The sequence below is a fragment of the Scleropages formosus genome, chromosome 11 (assembly GCF_900964775.1).
Source record: "Scleropages formosus chromosome 11, fSclFor1.1, whole genome shotgun sequence".
NCBI classification, from domain to species: domain Eukaryota; kingdom Metazoa; phylum Chordata; class Actinopteri; order Osteoglossiformes; family Osteoglossidae; genus Scleropages; species Scleropages formosus.
In genome coordinates, this window is record NC_041816.1 from 24,849,804 (window position 1) to 24,868,420 (window position 18,617).

At 48.1% G+C, this 18,617-nt stretch overlaps 1 protein-coding gene across 2 annotated transcripts in view; it reads left to right on the plus strand.

Annotated features, from left to right (window-relative positions):
- The window catches only part of tspan4a (tetraspanin 4a), a 58,085-nt gene that overhangs the window by 1,336 nt on the left and 38,132 nt on the right, over window positions 1-18,617 (plus strand). The window contains exon 2 of one of the 2 annotated variants that reach the window (XM_018763771.2): window positions 17,211-17,290. In XM_018763771.2, coding sequence (XP_018619287.1) covers window positions 17,228-17,290 — 63 coding nt within the window. In that variant the 5' untranslated portion in view covers window positions 17,211-17,227. Of the gene's footprint in view, window positions 1-15,845; window positions 17,291-18,617 lie in introns of those variants that run through there. The other variant, XM_018763770.2, reaches the window with a different exon arrangement.

Consider the following 18,617-nt stretch of genomic DNA (forward strand, 5'->3'; position numbering starts at 1 on the left):
ACCAAGTATTTTGGAGCCTTCATGGCAAGTGATGCTCCAGGCCTAGAGGGCAGTTTTATACTTTTTAGGAGAGTGGACAGTTTTTAAGTTTAAATTCAGAATTTACGAAAGCATTTTAGGAACCATCAAATATTTCTCAGCCAAATGTGAATAAGAAATATGTTATTAGAATTGTGTATGTATTTCTATTTATGTACCATACCTCACATCCTACACTTCTGGGATAGGCTACAGACCACTGAGCCCCTGTATTAGGACTATTTAAGTTATTTATGGTGAATGGCATATTTCTCTATACAGGAGTTATTCATTTAGCTCACATGTTTCTCCAAAGTGACTTTGGAATGTGACGCTACCTAGAACTACTTGCCAGTTTATACAGCCGGGTAATTTTGCTGGAGGGATTTTTAAGGTAAGTACCTTGTTCAAGGGTCCTACTGCTGTAGGTGAAATTCAAACCTGTGACCTTTAGGTCTAAAGGCAGCAGCTCAGACCACCACACTGTCAGCTGTTCCTACATTTATTTATATGTCTGTTCTTGTATTTACTGCACGTGTGTGTGTGTGCTTTGTGTTGTGTGTCATCTGTAGGTGAACTTGGGGCTGTTTTTAGTCCTCGAGCCACTGCTGTTACAGTTTCTTGTGGTTTGCAGTGGAATTTAGCTGCGGCGTAGCATTTGCCAGTTACAGCCGACAACAAAAACACCGGGTGTACGCAGAGCGAGGCCCCGCCAGCACAGCACTTCCCCCAGATGAGACAGGAGCAGAAGGGAGGGAATGAAAGGTTTCTCTGGAAATGGATAACCCAGCATTAATACCCGCACTGGACTTTGTGTGTGTGTCAAGCCGAAGGGTGAAGGGACTCCGCGATAAGTCCTAACGGAGAAGCAGGGAGAGGATGATGTCAGAATATGGAGCTTTCATGCAGCAACTGTCACAGATGTGCTCCTCTTTAGCAGCAACAAACAGCTGTATTAGCACTATCGTCATGATAATACAGTTAGTTGCTTGGAGTAAAACTGTGAGCTAGACATTCGTTTAACACTTTTCTCCAAAGGGACTTACGGTTATTTACCCATTTACACAGCTGGGTTACTTTACTGGAGCAACTTTCAGTGTAAGTACCTTTCTTAAGGGTACTATAGAAGGAGGTGGGTTTCAAACCTGCAACCTTCGGGTACAAAGGGAGCAGCTCTAACCTACAGCAACTACACTCCCAGCTGTCCCCTAAACAACCCTCTAATTTAGTGAAGGAAACATGTTGACCTTAACCGCTGTTAGGATGCGACTCCTTCAGCCCCAGTTTGGCCTTTCTTCCGATCACCAGTGATGTTTCGGGGAAAACCGAAGGGTACAGTTGGGAAAGTGGTTTCTGAGAGGAACAAAAAATGTGAAATGTAGATGAAATCGTGCCTTTAGGACCTCCAGAAAGAAATCCGACATGCTGCTTTGATGTAAACTCCAAAATGATATCCCCTTCTTTTCAGTTGGAGACTTTTAAAGTAAAAACGTGGCCCTTCCACTTGGAAGAAGGACTCTTCCGTTGGACGCTCCTATCCGACACGTGAATTTTTGGACCTCAGTCTCTGCGGTTGTGGTGGTTAAGTTAAAATCAGAGAGCTATGCTTGACGGTTTAACGTTCGGCATCGCTCTGCAATAATACGCATACGAGCGGCTGATGCGAGTTTCCGTCAAAATATCTCAGTGTTACGGGTTTCTTCAGAAAAATATCAGTATGACAAGGTATGATGACTGCAGGGCTTGGTGCTTTGAATCCAGCTATAGCTCTTTAATGTTTTTTTTTTTCTTTTTCTGGGAGTGCTTTTTTTATCACGCTATTCAGTGATGTGCTGTTCAGACAGATTGCTGACTGCAATTTGCCCTTATTAAAAGTGAGTGAATGAGGACAAGTACCTCTATATGGACGGCTGTGTCATCAAGGTGGCGCCCCGCCCTTCGGCCCACCCTTCGGCCCACCCTTCGGACCACCTTTCGGCTCACCTTTCGCCCCGCCCTTCGCCCCACCCTTTGGCCCACCATTTGCCTGCCCTTCGGCCCACCCTTCAGCCCTCCTCACCCTGATCTTCGCCCCGCCCTTCGTCCAGCCCTTCCCAAGATCTGCTCAATCAACATGTCCTTCGTGCAATAAGTGGTTGCTGAAGTGAATGTTTGATGTTTAATGGCTCAATTATTGAAATGATGTCTTGACTTGTGTCCCGTCCTGGCTGTGTCCCCTCCCCCTCCAGCCTTACGCCCTGTGTTGCCGGGTTAGGCTCCGGTTCCCTGCGACCCCACATGGGACAAGCAATTTCAGATAGTGTGTGTGTGTATCTTGACAGGCATTGATTTTAATAATCAAGATGATCATAGGTAGAGGGGGCGCAGTGGTGCAGCGGGTTTGGATGGGTCGTACTCTCCAGTGGGTCTGGGGTTTGAGTCCTGCTCGGGGTGCCTTGTGACAGACTGGCCTCCCGTTCTGGATATGTCCCCTCCCCCTACAGCCTTACACCCTGCGTTGCTGGGTTAGGTTCCAACTCACCATGACCCCGCTCGGGACAAGTGGCCTTAGCCAATGTGTGTGTGTGTGATCATAAGTAAACAAGGGACAAGAATTACAACTGAAACTCAGAGATTTTTACATATTCTGCTAATACTTTTCTGCAAAGCAACTTACAATATTAAGGTACCTCCAATTACTTACCTGTTTATACAGGTGGGTAATTTTACTGGAGCAATTCGTGGTAAGCACCTTGCTCAAGGGTACTACAGCCAGAGGTTTTGGGTGGCACAGCGAGTAGCACTGCTGTCTCACAGCACCTGGGTGGTACGAGAGGACATTGGGTCAATCCTCGCTTAGTCTGTGTGGGTGTCCTCCAGGTGCTCTGGTTTCCTCCCACAGTCCAAAGACATGCTGTCCAGCTGGATTGGTGAGCGAGTGACAGAAAGCGAGTGTTCCACTGATGTATGGATGGATGAGTGACCCAGTGTAAGTAGTGTATCTAGCAGTGTAAGTCACCACGGTGAATAAGGTGTGTGGGCAGGTAACACTACACAGAGTTCGTTGGAAGTCACTCTGGAGAAAAGTATCTGCTAAATGAATAAATGCAATGTAAACTAGGTGGGATTTGAACCTGCAGCCTGTGGGTCTAATGGAAGCAGCTGTGAGCAATGAATGCACTAACCTTAGGCTATTGACACCTGACAGGCGTTCCTAAAAACTGCTCACCACCTTGCTGCGCACTCTTTTCATGTTTCACAGCAGAGCAAATATTTCAATATTTGAGGAAGGTCATTTTGTCGCGTCGTGCCGTGTAGCAGAATGTCCTGCCACCTTCGCAGACTTTAGTCTTGTCTGGAGGTCGAGGTCTCGTAGGATTTAATGGAATGAGAGTTTTGGTAACATGATTTATAGGAGAGGAATGTGCTCTGTTTTTCGCGGAGCAGCCAGTGAAGACAACACTACAATTTTTGTCGCTCTCACAAAGGCAGATCCTGGCTAAATATGGGCTTAGGGACCACAGCCTGGCTGTAGAAGCAGGACAACACAAGAGAGTCCGGTGCCAAAAATAATCGTGAGAGACCCAGAAAGGCTGAGATTCAGACGAGGGAGTAGAGCCGACACTCCTATACTGCGAAACACATAAGCTCTCAAACACTGTCTTTCTATAAAAAATATAAGCTTAACTTTTCAATTTTGTAAAAAAAATGGATACACTGGTCCTCAAGCAGTGAAGATTTAGAATACACGAGTACTGGTGATTTTAGCGTATACCCTGCTATTGGGCTCTGGTAGTGGGCCTGATACCCAAACCAGCTCTGTCTGTGTGGAATTTCACGTCCCCCTGCCGTATTCTACCGACCTCAGCGTGTATGTAAAATCTCAGTGGATGGATGTGTCGGTTTGGGGTTCGAGTCCCGCTTGGGGTGCCCTGCGATGGACTGGCATCCCGTCCTGGGTGTGTCCCCTCCCCCTCTGGCCTTGCGCCCTGTGTTACCGGGTTAGGCTCTGGTTCACCGCAACCCCGCCCGGGACAAGTGGTTTCAGACAATGTGGATGTGTGTGTGTGGATGTGTGTATCTATCACACAATGCAAAGTGGGTGTGTTTCACAGAGTACAAACTAGCACGGACTTATAAACAACTGAGTAAATCACCGTGGGTGTCTTAGTGAGAAAACTCAGTGCTGTAATTTGCCTTGGACAAAGCTGTCAGCCGAATAACAGTTATAGACAAAGAAAATAATTATATTTCCCCCGATGACCTCTAAATTAGTTTTCCTTGTTTAGGTTCCTCCAAAACTCGGACCGAAGTACAAGATATTATTTTGGTTTATTTGTGTAATCCAAACCAAATGCTATAAATTACTCCACGCATCCATCTTCAGTAATGCTTATCCAGTGCAGGATCGTGGTGGTCTGGAGCCTATCCCTGAAGTGTAGGGCATGAGGCAGGGTACACGCTGGTTGGGATGCCAATCCATTTAGGGCAATCACACACTCATTCACATACACAAAGGGCAAATTACCAGTAAACCTCAAGCACTCATCTTTTGACTTAGGGAGGAAACCAGAGCAGCCCAAGCAAACCCATGCAAACACAGGGGGAACATGCAAAGTCCACATTGCCAGAGTTGGATTAGAACCCACATTTGAACACACAGGGCTGGAGCTGTGATGCTCCAGTGCTGCCTGCTGTGCCACCTACTTCAAATTATTGTTCTAGGGTACGGTAATCTTCTGTTCAGTTACCGCATTGCTCTGGGTGATTGGCTTTACACTACCAGCTCATAATGAAGCATTCCTGTTCTCCAGTTTCTCTGCCATGCATACTAGGATGCTTTTTGTTGAGGTGCTGCCCTTGGAGCCTAAGGTTTCAGGTTTGAATCCTACCTCTAGCTGTAGTATCCTTGAGCAAGGTACGCAGCCTGAATTGCTGCAGTAAAATTATCCAGCTGTAAATAATTGTAAGTCACTCTGGTGAAAAGCATCAGCTAAATAAATAAATGTACTTCTCTGTCCCACGGGTTTGTTTTGACATCAAAAATCACAGAATCTCTTAACTCCGATTAAAAACATGAAAACTATTAATAGAAAAAAAAGTCAAAATGTATTTCCGCACTTCAAAAAACTTTGGGTCGAAATGTTTGACGATGCCCTTCTTAAATCTCAATCTGCAGATTATATTTCTCACTAAACACAAACAGGAATTTAAAGTGATCCGGAGCAAAGAAAGAGGCCGTAAACAAATGTTGTTTTTCCTTCTGCGGCGGGTGTCAGTAAGTGAAACTGAACTGAAAAGATTACTGTGGTACTCAGAAAGTCGCGGCGGCTGAGCGCGCAGTTCTTACGGAGCGCAGGAGCCCACCGAGGCGCGCCGGAGCAGAGCCATCGATGAAAGCTGCGAGGGCCCCGGAGAATTGCTGCGGAGGGGATGAGGATGGAGCCTCAGGCAGGGTGTGGAGAGTGATCAAAGTGCGTGGACATCAAGGCGGTAAATCCGTGACAGCTCGGTGGTCCAGCGCCAGCCAGCGCGGAGAAAGCGATGCTCCGAACGTCAGCGGAGGAAGGACCGGGTAACAGGCGAGGCTGAACAACAGGCAGCTGGTTGCTTCTTGATTTGCTCTTTGGGTCTCGTGTCAAACATAGAGGGGTCAGCGTGAAGGGAATCTCACCGCAAAGTAAATAGTGAGAACCAGGAGTGGGCTGCAAAGCGAACTGTTGCATCACAATTTTGTTTCCCGAAGAGACTGGCAGGACCCGAGTAATGCTGAGTAACGGGACAGCTGGTAGTGTAGTGGTTAGAGCCCCTGCCTTCGGACCCAACGGTTGTAGGGTTGCGTCTCACCTCCTATTGCAGTACCCTTGAGTAAGCTGCTTACCCTCAATTGTTCTGCTAAAATTACCCAGCTGTGTGCTGCATTAGCCCTCTTCCATTAAGATGTTTCCAAAGCTATAATTAATTCAGGGGGAATTAATAACTGTGCTTCATCAACCTCAGAAACAACTTCTGGGGGTCAGTGATTGTGGTTATAGATTCTCATCATTCATTTTAGCTCCTAAATTGATCTGTTCCCAGCGCCGAGTATGAGAAGTCCTTCACAACCGGAGAGAATGCGATTTTACAGCGATTACATGGTTTCACTGTGCTTTTACAGTTCCAGAAATAGTAACACATAATGGACGTTTTCCTTCTTTAATGAGCTTGTGAGCTTCACATACGCGCAGCTGTATTGATTTAACTTTGACAGCATTGTGTGGATTTTACTTTCTCAGCATCTGAATCAGGGTTCAAGGGAGACGCGACAGTACACGGGTCTCACCACCAGGGGGCGACAGAGCTCTTGCAACAAATATCATCCTGCATCTGAATATTTTCAAAAAATAAATTGAAATACAAATATGTATTCTTTTTTTTTGTATACCTTCCATTCCTCTCTAACATGCATTTCTTCATAGGTGACCTGTGCTCTGCTCTCTTCTTCCCTTTCCCTTCACATGTTTCGGTGGTGTAGCCCTTCTGCTTCGCCTGCTAAGGGTTCGACCTATTTCTATGCAGCTGGACATCATCCAGTTCATTAGCCTTTGAATTACTTGAAACCTCAGTTATAGCAACGGCCCTTTTAGTATTCTTGCTGCTCTCTGGGTAAATCCGCAGGGTTTACATTGCACTGACCCTCAAGGCATATAAATCCTGAGAATGCAACCCAGGGACTCAGCATTTTACTGCAGAGTGAACTATACCCATTTAAACTTATGAGACATTGCTGGAATACATAACACTCTTAAAAGATATCTGAAACAAAAATCTCAGAAGGTTCAAAGAACGTTATTACTAAAGACAAGTGCCACAACTCAGAGACATGTAATCCTAGCGATGTGAAACGTGAGATGTGAACCCTTTACAAAGGTAAATTTAATTTAGGTTCATTCTTTGCGGCTGCGTTCCACCAAGGGCTGTTATCGAATGCATGGCTCGTGTTGACGGATGTAGACAAAAAAGATTTTTTTTACAGCCGATCCAGTGTGTATAATCTGTGGGACTCAGAATATGTTAGATACAGAGACATAGGGCCTCCCTTATTACATTTTCATTAAATTTATTAATTTATGTCTAAGCATTCGCATAATTACTTTATTTTTTTCCCCGCTCTAGGATTTATTTATGCCCTTCTGGCATTTTTTTTTTGTTCCCCCAAGTGTCCTCCATTCGAAGAGGTAAATAAAATGTTAAAAAGACTCAGATTGTAGAAACTGGGAAGATTTAGGAATGTACAACGTTATGTTGCTCAATGTAAGGGAACATTCCGGAATTCGTGCTGCAAGCTCGCTCGTGCATTGAGCTTCACGCACTCAGCTGTCTGGCCTGGGACTCCCTCCTCCCATCACACCGGCAGCGAGGGAGCCTGCAGTCATCATGGATGTGGGCTGGTGCTCCGGGGGGGGGAACTCCTTCGCTGGAACGCCGTCCTCGAGGCGTCCGCACCTTTTCTGTGTATTTCCAACAAGAAAACGACGATCTGCGAAAGAAACGCTTCGATAACTGTCTATTGGCAGGTGGGTTCTGTGGCGGTCTTGTCTAAGACACGCACATCCTCGCAAGGATTTAAATAAAACATGGATTTAAAGGGAGCAGAATAACAGCTTTAGCTGACTCAAGAAAAAGATTCAGAATTACATCAAAGGGAACGACTATGAAGTCGAGGGTCCTGGAGGCAAATGCTGGCACTTTAAATGCAGGCGCTGCACTCCGGTGCTTAGACGGCGGAAGCGGGAGAGAAAGAGATGACTAGAAGGTGCGAGCAAAGGTGAGGGACTGTCCATTTCCGGGCCGGTGGCTCAACACGGCGACAGTTAGGTGAGGTGGTTTGAGGGCAATGACAGCGACGGCCTGTGCAGGAGTCCGAGGAGAGCGACCGCGGTATTGTCCCCATGTGTGTTATTGCCCTCAGTGACACCTTATGAAAAAATTTGACGCATCAGCGAGAACATCACATACCAGTTCCTATCAGCTTCTTCTTGCTTTCACTAATTTATGTGTCGTACTGAATCGGGAATAGCTAAGAAAATCGATGAAAATAACTTTATTAATGTACTGACACCATTTAAGGAGAAGAATATAAATTTGTTGTACACACAGCGCTGCTGCCTCACAGTACCTGAGTTGTGCAAAAGGAGATGGGTTTGACCCTTGCTCAGTCTGAATGGAGGTTGCATGTTCTCCCTGTGACTGTGTGGATTTCCTCTGGGTGCTCTGGTTTCCTCACACAGTCCAAAGACAAGCTGGTGCGGGGGGGGGGGGGGGGGGGGGCGTGTGGCTGATAGCTTTGCCATCAAAGATTATTTTTGCTTTCCAAGGAGGCGTACGCTGGATGATGGGTGGCGCTGCGAGTAGCACTGCTGTCTCACAGCACCTGTGTGGTGCGAGAGGATGTGGGTGTGAATCCTGCTCAGTCTGTGTGGAGTTTGCATATTCTCTGGATGGGTTTCCTGCTGGTGCTCTGGTTTCTTCCCACAGCCCAAAGGCAGGCTGCTCAGGTTCCCCTATAGTGTGTGAGTGACAGAGAGTGTGTATGTGCTCCGCTGATGTACAGATGAGTGACCCAGTGTAAGTAGTGTATCTAGCAGTGTACGTCTCCGGGTGCTCTGGTTTCCTCTCACAGTCCAAAGATATGCTGTTCAGGTTCCCCCATGGTGTGTGAGTGACACAGAGAGTGTGTTTCACTGATGTAGGGATGAGTGGCCCAGTGTGAGTAGCGTATCTAGCAATATAAGTCACCGCGGTGAATAAGGTGTGTGGCCTGATGACACTACATAGAGTTTGTTGGAAGTCGCTTTGGAGAAAAGTGTCTACTGACTGAGTAACCTAACATCTGTCCTTCCCTTGATAGACTAAAACATTTTCACTGAATATGTGAGCACACATTGTTTTATACTTGACTGCCAAAACTGTGACTCCGTTTGAGGTTCTGGTAGGAAAGTCCAGGTTTGGATTGTGGTCACCGTGCTTGGATTTCGGTGCTGATGTGTAGAATTAAGTTCAATCCCGACGATGTCATAACAGAAGGTGTGGGGTGTGATGACTAGGCCAGAGTCTGTGTTCCACCAGACACCTCGGCTGAATCTGCCTGCTGCTCCACCCCTGCACGTTGAGTCCGGTCTGCGCTGGACATGAATGTCTGAGCCTCGCGTCCCTGTCTGGTGGCTCCGTTTACACCTGGTGTGTTTGCGCACGTTGCTGTAAAGAGAGCATACGTGTGCTTGTATATGGAAGAAAGATTATTCGTTAATTTAATCCCTCAAGAACTCGAGACATGGGGAAAATTCTCCTGTAATCCTAAATGGAGATGGGAGATGATTGCACTGGCATTACCTTAAAGAAGGACTCCGTGCACCACCAGTCCCCACATCTTTATCGTCACCAGTCTAAATACACACACACACACACACACACACACACACACACGATGGCGTGCTACACCCCTACGGCACCGATGCATGCCCACCCGTTCACTAGCCGGGCTGCGGTAAGGAGCAACGGCAGCGGGTACGACGTTTGTGGCGCTGCTGTGAAACGGGTGACAAAATCTCGAACGCCGCCTTCGTGCTCCACCGCCAGGCTGAGTGAAATTGGACGTAAAGCGCAAATTAAAAGCGCCGTGATTAGTGAGCTCCGCTGAGACAGAGATGAGAATTCCGGTTTTGCAAATGAATGAAATGCGACAAGTCCGGGCTGCGCTGCTAGTAAATTGGCCTGTGGCCGACAACAGGGATTTGGGTTTGAATCCCCTCCGTGTCACACGAGCCTTATGGGGCCTGGAGACTAAAGCAAGACAAATTGGTCCGTTTCGCCTTGAGTGGGAGACAGAGCTAGGTACTGTCCACCACTGCACACATGGCGCACGGATGATCAGATGTGTGGCAACAGAGCTCTGGGTGGAATCTTGTACAAGTTTATAATAAGAATAAGAAATACACACACAATCTGAACCGCTTGTTCCATACAGGGTCGCGGAGCCTACCTGGCAACTCAGGGCGTAAGGCAGGAGGGGGAGGGGACACACCCAGGACGGGACACCAGTCCGTGGCAAGGCCGTCGCAAGGCACCTCAAGCGGGACTTGAACCCCAGACCCACCGGAGAGCAGGACCCGGTCCACCCCACTGCACCCCCCCATAATAATAATAGTAATAATAATAATAAATAATTAAATTTAAATCTGTCTCAACGCAACTATAAACAGATGGGTACAAGGTTGCATTAAGAGAAACACCTGGCAGCATAGGGTTAGAATTGTTGCCTTTAGAGCCAAAGGTTGCAGGTTGAAATCTCACCTCCAGCTGTAATATCCTTGACTAAAATACTTACCCTAAATTACTGTGATAAAGTTACCCAGCTGGGTAGGTAACTACAAGCTGCTTTGGTGAAAAGTGTCATCTGAATGAATGAATAAAATAAACAAATCACTTCCAGGGATACAAGGAACACTGTTTCAAGTACTTTAGTTTCCATGTGGCATTGGACACCAGGGACAGTTCTACTGTGTCACAAAAGGAAATTCAGAGATACTTTGGTGTCTACTGATACATAACAGTTGTTTAATTAATTTGCTCATTTATACAAACGTATGGGCAATTTCACAGATTGGTACACCTGGACTGATCATACCTGGACTGATCACACCTGCACTCATTCGGGTGTCGCACTTCAGCTGAAGCCATTGGAAAAGAGACGAATGGATCTGAAGACGTCCGGGGAAAAGAAACCCAACGCCAGATTAGAACGTTTCCCAAACGTTCGGTTGGGGTGCCAGTCTTTAAATAGCATCAGCATCACGATTTGCTTGAAAAGATGAAAAAAAGACATGCATCTTCTCATGTTCTTTGGATTGATCTTCCTGCGAGAAAACAAGATTATGGCTTGTAGATAAGTGTCTATGAATATTCAGCTGCCTCGACTGTCGGTATCTGCACGCAAGGTCACGTATCCGTACAAATCTTATTCAAAATCCGCGCGGCGGATTAAAACGACGTTTAATGCTGCGAGGGGGGCAGGCTGGAACAAGTAGGGCTCTTCTCCAGTGTGAAAGCCTTCCAATGTTCTCCATCCTCCCGTGACTGGGGAAAGGTGTCTGAAATATGAAGATCATAGAGAATATTGGTGGTCTTTGTAGCTCAGGTTGATGGTTGATGTCTTCGGTTTTTCGCCGAGCTTGGCGTTTAGGTTGCAAACATTTCATCACCAGTCAAGGTTTGCAACCTAAACGCCAATCTCGATGTCACCTCGAATGGTAATGAAACATTAGCAACCTGAACGCCAGCCTTGGAGAACAACTGTGTCTGAAATATGCTGAGAGATTACCATTATTTACCCCTTTATACAGGTAGACAATTTTAAGGACGGCACCTTGCTTAAGGGTGCAACAGCTAGAGATGGGATTTGAACCTGCAACCCTTGGGTCAAAGACAGTAGCTCAAAACCACTACGCTAGCAGCTACCCCTGACTTTAGGGTCTCTGGCTCTTTGCAGTTCAAAGGTTAAAGGTCACTGGGGAAGGGGAACGTGCTCACAGGATGGGTGCTGTCCCACATGTACTTTACGTTCCGCCCCAAGGTGCCGAGATTAAGCATGAAACTGAACCCTTGACTGATTTTTCAGTCTAATGCCATCTAGTGCAATACTTTTAATTGGCACAGACAAGATAGCAACAGATATGTAACACATGACTGAGTTTATTTGGATGAAAAGGTGAATTTTTTTTTTAAAATACCCATCATTTAAAAGTAAAAATACCCAAATCCACTGGGTAATTTTCACCAGGTTCTGGATGTTCACAGTTGAACTAATATTGTATCTTCGTTCGCATGTTTTTCGCATTTTGTTCGCGTGTTTTTCGATAAAGTGTGATGGCAAGAGAAAACCATTTACATTTACATGTGCAAGTGTTTAAAGACAGCTGGTAGTGTAGTGGTTGGAGCTGCTGTCTTCGGACCCAACGTTTGCAGGGTTGATCCCCACCTTTGGCTGTGGTACTGTTGAGCAAGGTACTTACCCTAAATTACTCCAGTAAAATCACCCAGCTGTCTAAATAATTGTGAGATTGTTATACCTGTAATCTTAACTTATTTAGCAGACACTTTTCTCCAAAGCAACTTCCAGAACTCTATGTAGTTAAATGATTTGATTTGATTTTTTTAGTGTTATCAGCCCACACGTCTTATTCACCATGGTGACTTACACTGCTAGATACACTACTTACACTGCGTCACTCATCCACAGATCACTGCAACACACTCTCTCCAGCACTCACACACTATGGGTGAACCTTAACAGCCTGTCTTTGGAGTGTGGGAGGAAACCAGAGCACCCAAAGACTTAACACTGCTAGATACACTACTTACAATGGGTCAGTCATCCATACATCAGTGGAACACACACACACTCTCTGTCACTCACACACTATGGTTGAACCTTAACAGCCTGTCTTTGGAGTGTGGGAGGAAACCAGAGCACTCAAAGAGAACATGCAAACTCCACACAGACTGAGCAGGGAGTGAACCCGTGCCCTCTCGCACCAGCCAGGTACTGTAAGACAGCAGCGCTACTCGCAGTGCCACCCCGGCTTAATGTTGTGGATCACTTCGGAGAAAATCGTCAGCTAAATGTACTGCACATGTTGACAGGACTTATGCATAAATTCATGTGAAGAGCTCAGATTGTTTGGGCCCATAAAGATATTGTAAGTGTAAAGAAACTAACTTGTAGCTGAAGTCGCACACGAGCCGACACAGCAATACTTTATCCTCGCGACAGCCCATCTAGAGCGCAGCCCAGACAGGGAATAAGCGTCGGATCCACAGCTCCTAGCGACATTTAATGGAACTATCTGGCTCGTACTTAATGTGATACAGCTCTTTAACACTGATTTATATCAATGAAGGAGGTTAGACTTTTTTTTTTTTTTAACACTCTGCTTTTCTCATAGACGTAATCCAACTTAAATCCTGGAAAGTTTGCTCGGGCCAATGCTGGAAACATAAGGCGATACTTGGTGGGGGGGGGCAGCAAGCGAGGAATTCGTAACGCTAATTAAGTTATCCAGCCATCGCAGGGATGTTAATAAAAATGTGCTCGGATGCAAAAGCCCTACGTTCGCAGAGACGCGCTTGTTCAACGTCGTCTATCAAGGCTAATTATCTTCTTACATCATCCGCTGTGCCGTGTAGCTCCGTTTTTAACACGGGTGTCTGCCGAGTTGAAAGAGCTGGAATAAGAGTGGAAACAGGGCTGCGGGGCGCAGGGGGGTCCGTGTGGCTGACAGCTCTGCCATCAAAAATCGTTTTTCCTTTCCAAGCAGCTGTAGGCTGGATGATGGGTGGCCCAGTGAGTAGAGCTACTGTCTCACAGCACCTGTGTGGTGCGAGAGGATGTGGGTTTGATCCCCCTTCAGTCTGTGTGGAGTTTGCATGTTCTTTGCATGGGTTTCCTCCTGGTGCTCTGGTTTCCTCCCACAGTCCAAAGACATGTTCCACTGACGTATGGATGAGTGACCCATTGTAAGTAGTGTATCTAGCAGTGTAAGTGTTCGCGTGCTCTGGTTTCCTCCCACATGCCAAAGACATGCTGTTAAGGTTCCCCCATAGTGTGTGAGCGACACAGAGAGAGCGTGTTCCACTGATGTATGGATGAGTGACTCAGTGTAAGTAGTGTATCTAGCAGTGTAAGTCACCGCGGTGAATAAGGTGTGTGGGCTGGTAACACTACATAGAGTTCATTGGAAGTCGCTTTGGAGAAAAGCGTCTGCTAAATAAATAAATGTAAATGTTGAGGGTTGGCTCCCTGGATGAGGGGTGTATCATCAGCCTATAACTCCGGGATAGGCTCCGGACCGCCGTGATCCTGACTTGGCCGAATGGTTTCCGTTACTATCTGAGCGTCAGAATTTTCCAGACTGTGATGAAGTTATTATGTTCCAGCTGTGTAAGTTGCACAGCACGACAGGATCAGCAGTGTGGGATTACCGCCGCGTTTGTCCACGACAACGCCGCAGCACAATTTGTGACGTGTCAGAAACTTTGTGGTCGGATTCCCGAGGATGTGGGCTTTAGGATGGGTTTCCCTTGGACACATTTCAACAGGCGGTAAAAATCGCTGCTTATCGGCCTCTGCTGTCAGTATAATCAATGACCCTGAAAAGAGCAGTGCAACAATATCCATTGTGCGAAACAGAAGTAGAAGGCGTGCGATTAAATGAACGTGAGTCGTGCTCTGAACTGTGACAAGGAAGCGTTAAAATTCACCGCTAATGGGGTGAAGTATCAGCTGACCGCTCCCCTCCCTCTCGCATTGAAATTTTAATAAATGCCGTTGTGGCTACAGTGCGTCTGGATACAGTGGAAATAACGACTTAATAGACCTGTCAGCAAAACAGAAATACATTGATTTCGGTTTCCTCTGGGCGCTCCTGTTTCCTCCCACAGTCCAAAGAGATGCAGTTCAGGTGAACTGGTGACACTAACAGTCCCTGTAGTTTGTCAATGAGTTTGTGTGTGTGTGTGTGTGTGTGGTGACCCTGCGATGGACTTGTGCCCTGTTCAGGGGTTTCCCCCCAGGTTTATGCCCAGTGATTCTGGGATAGGGTCCAGACCACCACCACCCTAACCAGGACAAGCGGTTAGTGAAAATGAATGAATGAATACATTAATTCACATACCTGGAAGGATAAGGACTGTTACTAAACAGTTGCACTGCTTTAAACTTCTACAGCAGTACAAGCTGATTCCGTTCCTGTTTGATAACTGAAAAGAAGTTCATTTAATCCTGTTTAATGTCTCTCCTCCTCGGACCGTTTCTGTGACGTGGCACGATTCTCAAGCAAATCAGGCGTGAGGGATATAGGCGTATGTCCTCCTACAGGAGTTCAGGGAACGCGCGGCGCACGCTCCCACACAGATGGCAAGCGCAGCGTGCCGCGCCGTGCCAGGTTTTAGCCGCGTTCGTAGTCGCAGCGCTTCCGGAACGTTCTGCACAGCAGACGGACACGCGGGGCTCCCAGCCAGGCCTTCACGTGTCTCATATTAAGATGCGGCAGCATTGGCGGTTCGCTGAGATTTGTGAGAGTCACCAAAGCGCTGCTTTATACTCAGAGCAAAGGTGTGTGTCTCAGAGGCCCCGGTCGCACACAAAGCCTCCTGCTGTGGCCTCGGGTTCCGCTGATAGGGCACTACTGTGCTGTCATTGTCTTAATGTGGACACCGTAGGTGGACTGCGTCTTCACCGTGGTAACCTTCTGCTGCTTGGGGGATCGATGTAGGCTTCCCTCTAACTGAGTCGTGTTTCTCTGCATGTGCTGCCTTGTGACAACTGGAGTGTGTGTGTGTGTGTGTGTGTGTGTGTGTGTGCGTGTGTGTGTGCGCATGAGTGAATGTACATCACGCGTGTGCAGGGCTGAACCTTGGGGGGCAACGCTGCAGACATACGCCTGCAAGGTGTCTTGCTGCTTGGGGGGGCAGGGAGGCCCTCGCAGGGTCTGGAGGTAGAGGAGGAGATCGGGTGCGAGAACACGCCTCCGTGGTGTTCGGGGTGTCGAATGTGAGCGAGGGGCGGGGCGAAACAGAGAGAGGGAGGCACGGCGGAACTGATGATCGCTGAAGCCCGGTCTCATTGTGTGACGGAGAGACGGAGGGGTGGGCGGGGCGACGCGGGCGAGGGATGATGGCGATTGGCTCAACCAGAGAGGGGGGTGTGGCCAGCCATTCAATGAGTGCACCATCCCCCCTCCTTATTAGAATTTGGGATACTTATCGTGTGAGATGAGGGGAGGGTGTGTGTGTGGTGAGTGTGTGCGCGTGTGTGTGCATGCTTGATGTGTGTGCGCGCGTTTGAGTGCGCGTGAGAGAGGGGAGGGGGAGCTCCAGGCAGTCAGACAGGACTACTACCACACTGCAGTCTTTTCTCTCCTCCGAGGAAGCTGACTGCACACGCTGCCGGCTCCCCGTCCCTGGCCGTGACCCTGGCGAGCGGCCAGGGAGCACCTGCTTGCAGAGGACAACGAGGACGAGCTGGTGGAAGAGGACAGGAGGGACACGGCCTCTGTCCTGGGAAACCTCCCCGTCGGGACCCGACCGGACCGTACCGGCACAGAGGGGCGCGGTGCACGGAGGGGAGCGGTGCTCTGATCGTACTTGCAGAGAAAGGCAGGACTGTAGGAGAGGGACAGGGAGAGAACGGGAGAGAGAGAGAGAGAGAGAAAGCAGGACACATGAGAAGCAAGGAGGCGGCTGTTGCACAACCTGGGGCCGGAGGATGCGACCGCCTTCGCTACTTTGCTTCTTCTTCATTATAGTTTCATTCTCTGCTCCCTTAGTCTCACTGTCATTCCTCGCTGGCATGGAGCGTTTTGTTGACACCCCCATCCCCAGGTCAGACTTTGGTTTCTGGGAAGGGTGAGGATTCAGGAGAAACGAGGACGCGGTAGGAATCCCACCTCCTCCTCGTCTCCCCTGCAGGTTCCCCCACAGGACAGGTCTGAGGGTGGGATCTGCTGCGAGACGTAGGGTCTTGTGGGACGACCGAGGTGGGCGCCGGGTGGACCTGAAGTGCGTGGTGCTGGGAGGCGGACCGACCTGCTCAGAGGTGGGCGGGGGCGACGTTCCCGTGGCACGACTTTTGGGTAACCTGTTCGTGGCAGGTCTCGTGAAAAGGGCCGATCGCTGTTAAGGCTGAGCGCGGTGAGTTCGAGAGGGTCAAGTGACATCGACCCTAAACTCGAGCACTCGGGATGGACGGCTACTTCACGCCTCCGGCTGCCTAGATGGGTCCCGCTAAACTCGGACTCAAGTCGGGACGCTAGACCGCAGTTCTCGGGACGTCCGAACCTCGCCGCCCGGCGGCTCCCTTCAGGTGTGCGACAGGTTTGCTGAGGGCCATAATAACAGTCGAGGGATCGTTTGGCCCCCTGCGGGCCCCCTGGCCGGCCCCCCGATGCGACGCTCCAGTACTGACGAATCCCCCTACCGCCGCAGCCCGTCCCTGGAAAGCAAGCCGGGCTCCCCCCCGCTCCGCTACAGCAGCGAATATGAGTACAGCAGCCGGCCCTTCACCTTCGGGCTCCGTACGACCCCGGGGCCCCAGGCGGCTAAGGGCGGCTACGCAGCAGCCCACGGGAAGAAGTACGTGGTCTTTTACCTGGACTTATCCTTCATCTTCCTCCTAGAGCTGCGTCGCTGCAGGATGGCCGAAGGTTGCCTGCGGTGCCTGCGCTACGGCATGGTCTTCTTCAACCTGCTCTTCTGGGTGAGTCCTCCTCTTCCCCCTCGAACCCCGCCGTCATCGGCGTGCCGCCCACCAGAAGGCACCTGCGTGTGCTTCTCTAGGTGCGTGCGTGTGTGTGTGTGTGTGTGTGTGGGAGGGCGAGCTTCCTATACCCGCTCTTGTAGGCGAGTCTTCCTCAACAGTATCCTCATCACCGACACACTTCTTCCCTGGCGTGTGTGTGCGTGCACGCGTGCGCGTGTGGCTGTGCCGGCCTGTGTGTGTTGGAGACTGCATTAGCCCGTGGCTCTGCCAGTGTGTGCGTGCGAGTGTGTAGTAATGCCTTCTATTTACTGGAGTGCAGAAGGTGTCGGGGAGTTTTTCCTTCCTCTGCCTTGAGTCGGTGCACACCACACACTCGCCGCTCAGCGCGTTACGACGGATGAGAAGGAACCCGGTCTTACTTTCTTAAGCGTCGCTCCGCACATGTATGCGCACGCACTCCTTTCGCGTCCTTCGTGCGGAACGGATCACCAAGCAGACGGTGAAAAGTTTCTGGATGTCATTGCCTGGACGCACCTGCTGTTGTACCTCTGATGCTCTGTGGAAAGTGCGTTTCCCATATTGGCCCAATATATAAATGGACGAAGGTGTCATTTAATTTCTGTAACATTTTCATTCCTCTCTTATTTCCCTCACTCCAGTCATATTCTCTATTACTCTTCTCCTCCGCTACTAATACTTCCTTAAAATATAATTCTTTTTTATTTGTGTAATAATATAACTACTGTTTTAATATGAATTTTGAATCTGTCTCAGTTTTCAAGAAGGGTCTCAGAACTCATCTCTTTTAGACCACTTTTCGACTGATCTCCTGTGTGAACTCCATAAATGCAAACTGTATCATCTTTATTAAAAAAACAAAAAAAACGTATATTCAACTACTCATGTAATGTATCCAGTTATATACCACGGTACATACCAAACTGAGAGTACTCAAGAATCATTTGTCTGCATCCGGATCGCTCCTTTCGTTGGAGTGACACACTGCTGTATGTTTACTGGTATATAAGTGTAGTGTAAGTCTAAAAAAGGATAAATGTGAACGTAAATGAAGTTTTGACTAAATATTAACTAAGCCACACAAAATTGTTTTCTTGCGCAGCAAATTCTCGTTGCAAAATTCATCGCTTTGTTCATCCATACACTGTTTTTACAGAGATGAAATTCAGATGTGTATTCACCTCTTCAATACAATTTGATATGAAATTTCATATAATATTGAATTCAATACCTGATTCAATATAAATTCAGATTTGTATTCACCTGAGTACAAATTCAGGTACAGACAACAAGATACTTTACCTTC